At 39.9% G+C, this 15,956-nt stretch overlaps 1 protein-coding gene across 1 annotated transcript in view; it reads right to left on the bottom strand.

The window, feature by feature from the left end:
- The window catches only part of KNTC1 (kinetochore associated 1), a 1,377,837-nt gene that overhangs the window by 155,864 nt on the left and 1,206,017 nt on the right, over nucleotides 1–15,956 (bottom strand). The window contains exon 62 of the mRNA XM_053701768.1: nucleotides 3,850–3,995. Coding sequence (XP_053557743.1) covers nucleotides 3,850–3,995 — 146 coding nt within the window. The remainder of the gene's footprint in view (nucleotides 1–3,849; nucleotides 3,996–15,956) is intronic.

Raw genomic sequence — 15,956 nt, 5'->3', positions numbered from 1 at the left:
AAAGGCTTGGATTTATTCCAGACTGGAGAAGGCTTCCAAACGGAAACCGTTCCTTTAGGGGAAGGGTCAGGCTTCTGTTCCTTGTTCTGACGAAAGGAACGAAAACGATTAGCCCTGAATTTACCTTTAGATTTTTTGTCCTGCGGCAAAAAGGTTCCTTTCCCCCCAGTAACAGTTGAAATAATAGAATCCAACTGTGAACCAAATAATTTATTACCTTGGAAAGAAAGAGAAAGCAAAGTTGACTTAGAAGTCATATCTGCATTCCAAGATTTAAGCCATAAAGCTCTTCTAGCTAAAATAGCTAAAGACATATACCTGACATCAATTCTAATGATATAAAAAATGGCATCACAAATAAAGTTATTAGCATGTTGAAGAAGCTTAATAATGCTATAAACATTATGGTCTGACACTTGTTGTGCTAAAGCCTCCAACCAGAAAGTTGAAGCTGCAGCAACATCAGCCAAAGAAATAGCAGGTCTAAGAAGATTACCTGAACATAAATAAGCTCTCCTTAGAAAGGATTCAATCTTCCTGTCTAAAGGATCCTTAAAGGAAGTACTATCCGCCGTAGGAATAGTAGTACGTTTAGCAAGAGTAGAAATAGCCCCATCAACTTTAGGAATTTTATCCCAAAATTCTAATCTATCAGATGGCACAGGGTACAATTTCTTAAACCTTTGAGAAGGAGTAAATGAAGTACCCAGACTATTCCATTCCCTAGAAATTACTTCTGAAATAGCATCAGGAACTGGAAAAACTTCAGGAATAACTACATGAGGTTTGAAAATCGAATTTAAACGCTTAGTAGATTTAGTATCAAGAGGACTAGACTCTTCCATATCTAATGCAATTAACACTTCTTTAAGTAAAGAGCGAATAAACTCCATCTTAAATAAATATGAAGATTTATCAGTGTCAATATCTGAGGCAGAATCTTCTGAACCGGATAGATCCTCATCAGAAACAGATAAGTCAGAATGACGACGGTCACTTAAAAATGAATCTGAAATATGAGAAGTTTTAAAAGACCTTTTACGCTTACTGGAAGGAGGAATAACAGACAGAGCCTTCCTAATAGATTTAGAAACAAATTCTTTTACATTAACAGGGACATCCTGAACATTAGATGTTGAAGGAACAACAACAGGTAATGGATTATTACTAATGGAAATACAATCTGCATTAGAAAGTTTATCATGACAGTTATCACAAACAACAGCCGGAGGAACAGATACCAAAAGTTTACAACAGATGCACTTAACTTTGGTAGAACCAGCATCAGGCAGCGTCTTTCCAGAAGTAGATTCTGATCCAGGGTCATGTTGAGACATCTTGCAATATGTAATAGAAAAAACAACATATAAAGCAAAATTATCAAATTCCTTAAATGACAGTTTCAGGAATGGGAAAAAATGCCAAATGAACAAGCTTCTAGCAACCAGAAGCAATGAAAAATGAGACTGAAATAATGTGAAAAAGAATGTGAAAGAGGTGGAGACAAGAATGACGCCCACATTTTTTTGCGCCAAGAATGACGCCCACATTATTGGTGCCAAGTACAACGCCCATATTTTTTGGCGCCAAGTATGACGCCACTTCCTGTGACGCCGAAAAAAACGACGCCCACAATTTTGGCGCAAAAAAACATCTGAACGTCAAAAAAAATGATGCAACCATGCATACACTTCCGGCGTCGATTAGGGCGCCGGAAATGAATTTTTTGCGCCAAAAAAGTCAGCGCCAAGAATGACGCAATAAATTGAAGCATTTTCAGCCCCAGCGAGCCTAACAGCCCACAGGGAAAAAAGGTCAATTGAAAAAAATTCTTTAAAAGGTAAGAAAAAAATATTTCATATGCATTATCCCAATAATGAAACTGACTGTCTGAAAATAAGGAATAGTGATTATCCTGAATCAAGGCAAATATAAGTTTAAAGACATATATTTAGAACTTTACATATAAAGTGCCCAACCATAGCTTAGAGTGTCATAATAAAATAAGACTTACTTACCCTAAGACACTCATCTACATATAGTAGATAGCCAAACCAGTACTGAAACGAGAATCAGTAGAGGTAATGGTATATAAGAGTATATCGTCGATCTGAAAAGGGAGGTAAGAGATGAATCTCTACGACAGACAACAGAGAACCTATGAAATAGATCCCGTAGAAGGAGACCATTGAATTCAAATAGGCAATACTCTCTTCACATCCCTCTGACATTCACTGCACTCTGAGAGGAAAACCGGGCTCCGGCCTGCTGCGAAGCGCATATCAACGTAGAATCTAGCACAAACTTACTTCACCACCTCCATGGGAGGCAAAGTTTGTAAAACTGAATTGTGGGTGTGGTGAGGGGTGTATTTATAGGCATTTTGAGGTTTGGGAAACTTTGCCCCTACTGGTAGGAATGTATATCCCATACGTCACTAGCTCATGGACTCTTGCTAATTACATGAAAGAAAATAAATAAATCTGTCCGGTCAAAAGAGGTTCCCAGCACACAGCTATCTCCTGAACACATGATACATAAGTCATACTAAAAGTATATGCAGTGGTGTAAACTGTCTAAAAAAGTATCAAGAAACTGTGTAAAAAACAAAACAAAAAAAAACTGTTCCTACTAATAGCCGGTGGGCTATGTGAGTGCAAGCTGAGGAACTGGATTTACCTGAATTGCACCCACTCTACTGAAATCTTACCCAATGCAAAAATCTCAACGACCCAGGAGAAGGAGGCTAAGGGACTGGTCCCTGTGGGTAGGCCTGTGAATAACTCCTTAACTGTAATAATTAATTAATAATTAGTAATTGTGTCACAACCCAGACTTCATTATTACCTCTGTTATCCAGTAGCAGCTCTCTGAGGGGAAAAGGGGTTTGAGGACCTCTCTCAACGAATAATCTGGAGTATCTTAATTCTTTACCTTCCTCCTGGGAGGCAAAGACAAGACTGGCTTATCAATGAGGTGTGAGGGATAGAATAATCTTGGACTTGTGTACCCTCACCATCTTACAAAAGAAAATGGCAAAAACCTGAGACCTCATTCTGGTAAGAGGGGGTTCCCCTCTTTTAAAAAGGGGTCTCATGCACCTTTTGTGTTTTTCTAAAGGTGCCCCCTTCCCCTCCTCAAACACAGACAGGGGGATAGCCCCCTCCCTTCACTAGATCATCGTTTTTAATTCTGAGGAGCTGAATCCCTCATTTGAAAGATAGGGGTATGAACTTTCAAATGAGAGATAACGTGTCCCTTTAGCCCACACTGGATAGGGGTTCAATTAGAGCTGTCTCTCACTGCCCGTTTTGATAGTAAGCACTGCCCCCTTGTGACATCACCACAGGTGCAGCTGGTAACATTACATGGCTACAGGGCAGAGACATCAATGGGGAAAGGAGCTGTAGTCTCCTTTCCCCATGTGCAGTGCGTGGGTCTCTAGGATTACAGATCAGAAGTGGGGCCCCCTGGATGACGAACTGATGTTCATCATTCGTACTGCAGAAGAGATGTGCATGATGAGGATGCCTCATCATGCACATCTGAGAGGTTAAACATTACAGCCATGAATATACAGCCTCATATTACATAATTAAAAACTAATCCTTATTTAAGGATGAATAACCTTTGTATTATAATGTATCTTAAATAGAAAACTATCAATATATAGATTTTTCTACAAAATGCATTTTAATTTTTAAAATTCCAATTTAAATAGAAAAAAGTTACAAAAATAAATAAATTGACCCTAGTTCAATTTATTCACCCTGGTTTTGAATAATTTTCCTAAGCTTTAAAAGTATTAGGATAGTAAAACATATTTCGGCTGAAACATGGGCAACTTACCAATTGCAGTTTACAAGATAATCTGCCAGTTCTCTCACTCTGTTGGAACGAATCACTTGCAGCTTCAATGAACTGAAAAATTTGGTCTTCACAAATTTGTCAAACTGTTGCTTCTGAATTATGCTGTCCAAAATCAAGTCACTAATCTGAAACAATATCAAATGAACATGGCAAACTATGTAAAGTTTTGAAAGAGTAAAATATTCTCTAATATAATTATTCTTTGAATACAGATGTAAAAGAATCACCTTCATTTGATATTCCTGTTGCAATACATCTTATACACAAAATGTATGCTTACCGTATAAATTAATTTCTTTTATGATTGTTAAAATCCATGAGCCATCATGTGGGATTAAACTCCAGTCTACTAGAAAGAGGCAAAAACAACCACTATAACAGAGCTTTTAATCTCTCCCACTTATCCATAATCTCTCAGTCATACATATAACCAAGAGAAAGGAGAAAAATAAAAAAGCAGTATAAAGCTAGGCAAGTGAATGGAAAACTGTACAAAAAAGAAAATTTATGCTTAACTGATAAATGTATTTTTCCCCCCAGATATGGTGAGTCCACGACGTCATCAATTACTAAAGGAAATATCACTCCTGGCCAGCAGGAGGAGGCAAAGAGCACCACAGCAAAGCTGTTAAAGGAACATAAAACCCAACTTTTTTCGTTCATGATTCAGATAGATCATGCAATTTTAAACAATTTTCTAATTTACTTCTATTATCTAATTTGCTTAGTTCTCTTGATATCATTAGCTGAAAAGCATATCTAGACAGGCTTAGTAGCTGCTGATTGGTGGCTGCACATAGATGCCTCGTGTGATTGGCTCACCCATGTGCATTGCTATTTCTTCAACAAAGAATATCTAAAGAATGAAGCAAATGAGATAATAGAAGTAAATTGGAATATTGTTTAAAATTGTATTTTCTACTTGAATAATGAAAGAAAATGTTTGGGTTTAGTGTCCCTTTAAGTATCACTCCCCTTGCCACAATCCCCAGTCATTCGACCGAAGAGAAATGGAAAAAAGAATAACACAAAGGTGTAGAGGTGCCTGACCAGCAGACTCATAAGCAAAACAAATAATACTTTTCAACCAGGGAGAAAGAGAAGTAGCAGTAGCTTTCTGACCCTTATGCTTTCCGGAGAAACAAACAAACAAGGCAGAGGACGGGTGAAAATCGATAGTTGCCTGTAGGTAGAATTTCAGAGCACGCACAACATCCAAGTTGTGCAACAAACATTCCTTATGAGAAGGAGGATTAGGGCATAGAGAAGGAACAACAATTTCCTGATTAATATTTCTATCTGAAACTACTTTAGGAAGAAAACCCAACTTAGTACGAAGAACCGCCTTATCAGCATGGAAGATAAGATAAGGCGAATCACACTGCAAAGCTGACAGTTACGAAACTCTCCGAGCAGAAGAGATAGCAAAAAAAAACACAAAACAAATCCTTCCAGGATAATAACTTAATATCTATGGAATGCAAAGGCTCAAACGGAGCCTGCTGCAAAACTTTAAGAACAAGGTTAAGGCTCCAAGGAGGAGCAACAGACAAACACAGGTCTAATCCTAACCAGGGCCTGACAAAATGATTGAACATCTGGCATATCCGCCAGACGCTTATGTAACAAAATAGATAATGCAGAAATCTGACCCTTCAGAGTATTGACTGACAATCCTTTCTCCAAACCTTCCTGAAGAAAAGACAAAATCCTAGGAATCCTGACCCTACTTCAAGAATAGCCCTTGGATTCACACCAATAAAGGTATTGAAGCCATACCCTATGGTAAATCTCGCTAGTAACAGGCTTACAAGCCTGAATCATGGTCTCAATGACCGATTCAGAAAAACCACGCTTAGACAGAACTAAGCGTTCAATCTCCAAGCAGTCAGCTTCAAAGAAATGAGATTTGGGTGAAGGAAGGGACCCTGAATTAGAAGGTCCTTCCTCAGAGGCAATTTCCAAGGTGGAAGAGATGACATCTCCACTAGATCTGCATACCAAAACCTGCAAGGCCACGCAGGAGCTATGAGAATCACTGATGCTCTCTCCTGTTTGATACGAGCAATGACTTGTGGAAGGAGAGCAAACGGAGAAAGCGGGTATGCCAGACTGAAATTCCAAGGAACCGCCAGAGCATCTATCAGAGCGGCCTGTGGATCTCTTGACCTTGAACCATACCTTGGAAGCTTGGCGTTCTGCCAAGACATCATCAGATCCATCTCCGGCTCCCCCCATCTGAGGGTTAAGCTGGAGAACACTTAAGGATGGAGAGCCCACTCCCCGGTGTGATAAGTTTGTCTGCTCAGGAAATCCGCTTACCAGTTGTCCACTCCTGGAATGTGGATGGCAGACAAACAGCAATTGTGAGCTTCCGCCAACCGCATATTCTGAGCCACCTCCTTCATGGCTAAGGAACGCCGAGTTCCTCCTTGGTGGTTGATGTAAGCCACTGAGGTTATGTTGTCTGACTGGAACCTGATAAACTGGGCTAAGGACAACTGAGGCCAAGCCATCAGAGCATTGCAAATCACTCTCAACTCCAAGATGTTTATGGGGAGAGTAGACTCCTCCAGAGTCTATAGTCCTTGTGCCTTGAACAAGTCCCAGGCTGGCGTCCGTGGTCACAATCACCCAGGAAGTTCTCTGGAAGCATGTGCCTCCATGGAAGCGACCATCAGACCAATTACCTCCATACATTGAGCCACTGATGGCCGAACAGTAGGCTGAGTAGACTGCAGAGAGAAGTAAAAGGAAAGTATCTTTGATTTTCTGACCTCAGTCAGAAATATTTTCATAGATAGGGAATCTATTATGGTCCCTAAGAAAACCACCCTTGTAGCTGGAACAAGGGAACTCTTTTCCATATTCACTTTCCATCCGTGGGAACGTAGAAAAGACAACAAGATCTCTGTATGAAAATTGCTTGTTGAAAAGATGAAAAGATGAACCAAAATGTAATTCAGGTATGGCGCCACTGCAATTCGCCGAGACCTGATCACTGCGAAAAGAGCCCCCAGAACCTTCGAGAAAATTCTGGGAGCTGTGGCAAGGCCAAACGGAAGAGCCAAAAACTTAATGGAGTCGGCAACAGGAAACATCTTTTTAAAGACAGGATATGGTGAAAAGGGAATCCCTCGGTTCTCCCATTCCTGTGCAATAATCTTCGTTGCACGATTTGGAACAGGAAATAACTCCACAGAGGAAGGAACATCCAAGTATTTATTCAGTTTACTTGATCTTTTAGGGTTGATAGCGACAGGCGAGTCGGAGTTGTCCAAAGTAGTCAAAACCTCCTTTAACAATACACAAAGTTGTTCAAGCTTAAATCTGAAGGATACTACTTCAGCATCAGAAGAAGGAATTATACTGTTTGAATCTGAGATTTCACCCTCAGAAGCTACCAGGGAATCCTCCCCCTGAGTAGCCAAATGCGGAACAGAAACCTTACTATCTGAATCTTTAAATGTCCTCTTGCGTTTTCCCTGTAGCATAGGAAAAGCAGCTAAAGCTGCAGATACCGCAGAGGATACCTGAGCCGCAAAATCTGCAGGCAAATAAACTCCTCCAGGAGATTGAGAGGAACCGCAGGCCACTGAATGTGACGCCATAGAGGCTTGGGACGTTTGAGGAGAAAGCTGTGGCAATGCCTGAACAGCATCATCCTGAGAGACATTTGGCTCAGAAACAAAAAGTTTATCTTTATGTTTTAAAGTCCTATCTAGACAAGTGGAGCAAAATTGCATGGGTAGCACAATTTGGTTTAAACATAGAAGACACACGTTCAAAGGAACAGATTGCTCTTCCATACCTAAAGAAAATATATTGGCAAAAATAAGGACAAAAAATAAATGCAATTTAATTAATGTACTGTCCCTTTAAGAAACAGTAGAGCGGTATAGTCCTAGATTGACTAGACAACCTGCACCCTCACTGCTTGCAGCAATATGGCCCCAAACTATACAAAGAACCTGCCAAGGATCAGAGTATTAGAAGGAAAAAACAAACAGCTTAAAATTAACTAAATATAGCCTCTACACCTCAGCTACACACTGAGGTGCCTACCTGCCTCTTCCAAGGATTACGATATCCCAGCAGCAACGAGAAAAAACTATTTCTCTAGCTGATCTCGTCCTCGCATCCGGCCGCTGCAACTGCTCAGTGAACACTGAAGACAGAGTTGGAAGGTCACATGACCGGAACAATAGAAGCTGCGCGCTTCATAACCAACATAGGCAGTTTAAATGAAAAAAGCTGTTAATAACAAAGTGCAGTAAATTTAATAAGCCCAAATTAATGAGACCATTAATACGTTTTTTTAAAAACAAATAGCCAATAAAGTCTAGCTGAGCCACCAAAAGAGGGTTAACCGAATCCTAACCATGAAAGAGGTTAACACCTAAAGTCTCTTAGTCACATGTCAGAAAGTGCCTGCCCACTGCCAAATAAAAGATCCTTAACAAGAAATCTTGGTCCCAAATAAAGTGCAGAGTCTCCTTCTTCTGAAGAAGCGTTATGTGAAACGCGCGTCAGGGGCATTGTTCACGAGGTCACAGTACCTCACTGTTTTTAGCCGCTCGCTCGCAATTATACCTCCTATATTTACAAAATATATGCGTATGTGAAATCTGAGCAGGTTAACAATAATACAGTCTCCGATATAGTAGAGACTTTTGTAGATGGTGATGTGAATGTTGGATCTTTACTAGCCAGAAGTAATATTAATGACAGCCTCAGTTATAGAAGAGGCTTACTTTAGCCAGTTGTTATGTGGGTCTCTCATTTTGCCAATTTGAATAACTGACAGCTTTTAATATTTTCACCTATATGTGTTTGGCAACTAAGGTGGTAACCTGATACTAGTGCTGGGTTTATTATAGTATCATAATTGATGCAAGTGGTCAATATAAAACATAAAAATCATTGGTACTAATATATATGGTATAAAATATTTATTTTGTATTACCTTAAGTACCTCTCTATATATAGAAATATAATGACATTCCCTTATTGACTAAAGCAATATCAATAACTGTTCAGCCTAGCAAATATTTTCCTGCTACTGAGGGATATTTGGTATCGGTTTGTTTTTCCGGTTGTGCTAATATGTATCAAACATACATTTATATTTATTAGCAACTACGTATGTACCGGTCAAACCATTGAGAACACTGGGTCACAAAATACCGTATTGGTTAGGCCAGTATCCTTTTTGAGCAATACAGCTGAACCTAAGCTCTCAGTTATAACGCAATACATTTAACCCATTACTGTGATGTCGGGTGCTATTTCTACTTACTAATAGTACACATACAATTGAGCTTTATGAGATTCTAAACACTTAACCTGACTACTATATAAAAATATATATTCTGGTTATTATCTTCTCAACACACCATCCAAGGGTCCATAATTTACTGTGCAAAGTTAACCTGCATATTATTAATATTCAAAGGAATCTTCCAGCATTTGCTCATATTAGATATCCTCGAGAGTATTATTTGCAGAGATTACTGCAATACCATTATTTCTGTTTCCCTCGCTATATATTGGACTTTTCTAATTAAACATACGAGCTTGAGCTATTTTTAATCAGTGTATGTGTGAATGTTTGTCTGAGTCCTGCTGGACTTTACTTTTGTCTCCCAATAAAGATTTTTTAGTATGAATGGTTTTCTGAGACAATTTTAACTACATTTATACTTCTTACTGGGTATCTGGGGTTCCATTTACCCCCTGACACAGAGTATTGCTCTCTCACACAATCTTACTACTTGTTGCTGATAATTTTAATCAGTGGGTTCTTTCAAGATATTTATTTAGAGTTAGACAGGCCTAGCCCTTTTCTTGCAAGATCTCTCTTTGTCTTTGCAATTAATGGTACATACAACTTTTTGTGAATGACAAGGCAGAAATATTACCTATCCGAACTGGCTGATACGCGCTTTTCCAGACCATCCTGTGAGAATTGTATTATGAAATGAATTCTAAAGGAATTCTAACAGTACTTTTTAGTCTCACTTGATTAGAGAATCCTCTGTGATACAAGATAAGGTGTTCAACAAAGAAGCTGTCAAATTTATAGATTTGACATCTTAATGAAAAAAAAGAGACCTTGAGAGAACAGGTCCAAGAAAGGCTGGAGGATTTTTGGACTAGATCTGTATACCAAGTCCTGAGGGGCCATGCCAGAGCAATAAATATCACAGAGGCTTGTTCTTATTTTATCCTGGCTATCACTCTGGATAGAAACACAAAGGGAGGAAAGATGTAAACTAGAATGAATCAACAGGAAGCAACTAAGGCATCTATGAGTCGCCTGTGTAGAGAAGCCATGCAATCTATTTCTGGCTTGCCCCAGCATCTCACAATCTAGAAGAATATTTCCTGATTCAGTGACTATTTGCCAGGGTGAATGTACTGACATCTGAGAAAATCTGCTTCTCCTGGGGTTGTGGTTTGTCACAATCATGCAGTGATGGTGTTCTTTCCCCGTTAGAATGGGGCTAACTCTTTCATCACCAAATGACTTTGAATTGCACCTTGGTGATTTATGTCAGTCACTGCAGTGACCTTGTCCCCTAGACTGCACTCCAACCTGACAGGCTGGTGTCTGTTGTGATTACTACCAATGTTGACTGGTTAAAGGAGACCCTTTGAAGAAGAGACTGGTGAGCCTACCACCAAGTACGGTACTGCCTAGTCTTGAAGTCTAGTGAGATGATATGAGACAGATTGTTTCTTCAAAAATGGATACAAAGGAACTGAATAACTTTTTCTTGTATATTCTTTTACTATTTGGAGAGGGTGCTTGGACACCAGAATATCCTCTTGATATGTAGCTACCACAATCCCCTGAGCTCTCACTACCAACAATAGTACACTGAGAAATTTCTGTGTGCTGTTGCCAGACCAAAGGGGAGCTCTAAAAACTGATGTCTTTTTAAGAAGACAAATCTGAGAAACTTGACATGATCACTTATGCAAATAAGAATCATTCAAACCTATGGTAGACATAGATTGATCAAAATTCACTAAACGAAGTATAGGGCAAATTGACTCCATTCTGAAAATAGGAACTTTAAATTTGTTTTGAGATCCAAAATGGGCCTGAAAGTCCCAGCTTTCTTTGGGACAATGACAAGATTGGAATAGAACTTGATACTAATCCTCTACTGGGACCAGAGAGATGATAATAGATTCCAGGTCTGTTACACATACAAAAAAGGCTCTGGCCTTTAAAGGATCTTGTGGGACGAGACATGAGGAAGCTTCCTTGAGGAGATGAGACAGAAAACTTTGTAATAAAGGCCCCCCCCACCAGAACTTTGTCTGCACTGTGGGCTGCACCTTCATGCAGATTTGGAGGAGGGAGAAGGCTTATTGTACTGTTTGGACTTTGACAAGGAGGAACCAGGTTTCCAAGAGAACTTCTGACTTTTGAGTCACTGTGGAGGAAGATCTTTGAGTCTTAGACTGATGAAAGGATTGTTAGTGTCGAGCGGACTTAACCCTGCCCTTAGATTTTTGTCTTGTGGCAAGGAAACCTCTCTTCTACAGAGACTGTTGCAATAATAGCACCCAGTCCAGGTCCAAACAAAATCCTTCCTTGAAAGGAAAGGGAAAAAAGTCTACTTTTAGACACCATGTCAGCAGACCATGACTTGAATCATAAGGCTTTTCTAGCCAATACAGTCATAGCAGCATTCTTTACATTAATGCAAGTTGTTTCAATCACTTTGTCACATATGAAACACAGTCTTGACCAACAATCCTGAATTTTTTCAAGGGAAGCTTCCAGAGAGATATGGTCAGAAATGTCTCACCACACTGACAGCTGAAATATATAGCCTGCCAACTGAAAGGATCCCCTAAGAAGGCTTTCGATGTTTCTGTCCATGGGATCCTTGAACAAGGTGCCATTCTCTAAAAGTAAAGAAGTCTGCCTAGCAAGGGTGGAGATTCCTGCACTACTTAGATGGGTCACTCCTGAGAGACGTCAATAATGAGCATAAGGTATGCGAATGATTCAATTCTGCCACTTGCAAGTGTCTGCACTTAACTGGTGTAGGTATGAAAGCCATCAGTTGTGTTCTAGCAGAGTGGATATAGTCCCTATCGCATGTAATTAAGATGGCTACCATTGTGTGAAAAGGAACGTGCTATTTTAGTACTAAAGCATTAACTACTCAGCTTCCAGGAGAAGAAAGTTAGGATTTAATTCTTACTCCCACAAATAGGCTCGAACTCCACCATATCGCCTAAAGCACTGGTGTAGAGAAGGAATGGAGCCAAAGCAGAAGATAGATTTTTGTAGGTTCTCTGAAATGGAAAACAAAATCTATTCGAACCTGATAAATTCATCTCTTTTATAGGGGTGAGAGTTCACGATCCATTACTCCCTCGGATTTAACTCCTGGCCACTAGGAGGAGGCAAAGATACCCAAAACTGCCATAGCACTTCCACCTCTTTGGTATGCTAGTCTGACGTATAGCCAAGTAAGGAAGATGTAGAAAAGTAGCAAATGACAAAGTAGGGAAAAACATAATTTATGTAAGAACTTACCTGATAAATTCATTTCTTTCATATTAGCAAGAGTCCATGAGCTAGTGACGCATGGGATATACATTCCTACCAGGAGGGGCAAAGTTTCCCAAACCTCAAAATGCCTATAAATACACCCCTCACCACACCCACAATTCAGTTTAACGAATAGCCAAGAAGTGGGGTGATAAAAAAGTGCGAAAGCATATAAAATAAGGAATTGGAATAATTGTGCTTTATACAAAAATCATAACCACCACAAAAAAAGGGCGGGCCTCATGGACTCTTGCTAATATGAAAGAAATGAATTTATCAGGTAAGTTCTTACATAAATTATGTTTTCTTTCATGTAATTAGCAAGAGTCCATGAGCTAGTGACGTATGGGATAATGACTACCCAAGATGTGGATCTTTCCACACAAGAGTCACTAGAGAGGGAGGGATAAAATAAAGACAGCCAATTCCTGCTGAAAATAATCCACACCCAAAAATAAAGTTTAACGAAAAACATAAGCAGAAGATTCAAACTGAAACCGCTGCCTGAAGTACTTTTCTACCAAAAACTGCTTCAGAAGAAGAAAATACATCAAAATGGTAGAATTTAGTAAAAGTATGCAAAGAGGACCAAGTTGCTGCTTTGCAAATCTGGTCAACCGAAGCTTCATTCCTAAACGCCCAGGAAGTAGAAACTGACCTAGTAGAATGAGCTGTAATTCTTTGAGGCGGAGTTTTACCCGACTCAACATAGGCAAGATGAATTAAAGATTTCAACCAAGATGCCAAAGAAATGGCAGAAGCTTTCTGGCCTTTTCTAGAACCGGAAAAGATAACAAATAAACTAGAAGTCTTATGGAAAGATTTCGTAGCTTCAACATAATATTTCAAAGCTCTAACAACATCCAAAGAATGCAACGATTTCTCCTTAGAATTCTTAGGATTAGGACATAATGAAGGAACCACAATTTCTCTACTAATGTTGTTGGAATTCACAACCCTAGGCAAAAACTCAAAAGAAGTTCGCAACACCGCCCCATCCCGATGAAAAATCAGAAAAGGAGACTCACAAGAAAGAGCAGATAATTCAGAAACTCTTCTGGCAGAAGAGATGGCCAAAAGGAACAAAACTTTCCAAGAAAGTAATTTAATGTCCAATGAATGCATAGGTTCAAACGGAGGAGCTTGAAGAGCTCCCAGAACCAAATTCAAACTCCAAGGAGGAGAAATTGACTTAATAACAGGTTTTATACGAACCAAAGCTTGTACAAAACAATGAATATCAGGAAGAATAGCAATCTTTCTGTGAAAAAGAACAGAAAGAGCAGAGATTTGTCCTTTCAAAGAACTTGCGGACAAACCCTTATCTAAACCATCCTGAAGAAACTGTAAAATTCTCGGTATTCTAAAGGAATGCCAAGAAAAATGATGAGAAAGACACCAAGAAATATAAGTCTTCCAGACTCTATAATATATCTCTCGAGATACAGATTTACGAGCCTGTAACATAGTATTAATCACAGAGTCAGAGAAACCTCTTTGACCAAGAATCAAGCGTTCAATCTCCATACCTTTAAATTTAAGGATTTCAGATCCTGATGGAAAAAAGGACCTTGTGACAGAAGGTCTGGTCTTAACGGAAGAGTCCACGGTTGGCAAGAGGCCATCCGGACAAGATCCGCATACCAAAACCTGTGAGGCCATGCCGGAGCTACCAGCAGAACAAACGAGCATTCCTTCAGAATCTTGGAGATTACTCTTGGAAGAAGAACTAGAGGCGGAAAGATATAGGCAGGATGATACTTCCAAGGAAGTGATAATGCATCCACTGCCTCCGCCTGAGGATCCCGGGATCTGGACAGATACCTGGGAAGTTTCTTGTTTAGATGGGACGCCATCAGATCTATTTCTGGAAGTTCCCACATTTGAACAATCTGAAGAAATACCTCTGGGTGAAGAGACCATTCGCCCGGATGCAACGTTTGGCGACTGAGATAATCCGCTTCCCAATTGTCTATACCTGGGATATGAACCGCAAAGATTAGACAGGAGCTGGATTCCGCCCAAACCAAAATTCAAGATACTTCTTTCATAGCCAGAGGACTGTGAGTCCCTCCTTGATGATTGATGTATGCCACAGTTGTGACATTGTCTGTCTGAAAACAAATGAACGATTCTCTCTTCAGAAGAGGCCAAAACTGAAGAGCTCTGAAAATTGCACGGAGTTCCAAAATATTGATCGGTAATCTCACCTCCTGAGATTCCCAAACTCCTTGTGCCGTCAGAGATCCCCACACAGCTCCCCAACCTATGAGACTTGCATCTGTTGAAATTACAGTCCAGGTCGGAAGCACAAAAGAAGCCCCCTGAATTAAACGATGGTGATCTGTCCACCATGTTAGAGAGTGTCGAACAATCGGTTTTAAAGATATTAATTGAGATATCTTCGTGTAATCCTTGCACCATTGCTTCAGCATACAGAGCTGAAGAGGTCGCATGTGAAAACGAGCAAAGGGGATCGCGTCCGATGCAGCAGTCATAAGACCTAGAATTTCCATGCATAAGGCTACCGAAGGGAATGATTGTGACTGAAGGTTTCGACAAGCTGCAATCAATTTTAGACGTCTCTTGTCTGTTAAAGACAGAGTCATGGACACTGAATCCATCTGGAAACCCAGAAAGGTTACCCTTGTCTGAGGAATCAAAGAACTTTTTGGTAAATTGATCCTCCAACCATGATCTTGAAGAAACAACACAAGTCGATTCGTATGAGATTCTGCTAAATGTAAAGACTGAGCAAGTACCAAGATATCATCCAAATAAGGAAATACCACAATACCCTGTTCTCTGATTACAGACAGAAGGGCACCGAGAACCTTTGTAAAAATTCTTGGAGCTGTAGCTAGGCCAAACGGCAGAGCCACAAACTGGTAATGCTTGTCCAGAAAAGAGAATCTCAGGAACTGATAATGATCTGGATGAATCGGAATATGCAGATATGCATCCTGTAAATCTATTGTGGACATATAATTCCCTTGCTGAACAAAAGGCAAGATAGTCCTTACAGTTACCATCTTGAACGTTGGTATTCTTACATAACGATTCAATATTTTTAGATCCAGAACTGGTCTGAAGGAATTCTCCTTCTTTGGTACAATGAAGAGATTTGAATAAAACCCCATCCCCTGTTCCGGAACTGGAACTGGCATAATTACTCCAGTCAACTCTAGATCTGAAACACATTTCAGAAATGCTTGAGCTTTTACTGGATTTACTGGGACACGGGAAAGAAAAAATCTCTTTGCAGGAGGTCTCATCTTGAAACCAATTCTGTACCCTTCTGAAACAATGCTCTGAATCCAAAGATTGTGAACAGAATTGATCCAAATTTCCTTGAAAAAACGTAACCTGCCCCCTACCAGCTGAGCTGGAATGAGGGCCGCACCTTCATGTGGACTTAGAAGCAGGCTTTGCCTTTCTAGCTGGCTTGGATTTATTCCAGACTGGAGATGGTTTCCAAACTGAAACTGCTCCTGAGGATGAAGGA

Source organism: Bombina bombina, chromosome 2 (genome assembly GCF_027579735.1).
Source record: "Bombina bombina isolate aBomBom1 chromosome 2, aBomBom1.pri, whole genome shotgun sequence".
NCBI classification, from domain to species: Eukaryota; Metazoa; Chordata; class Amphibia; order Anura; family Bombinatoridae; genus Bombina; species Bombina bombina.
This window is presented reverse-complemented; position numbering and strand designations above follow the sequence as displayed.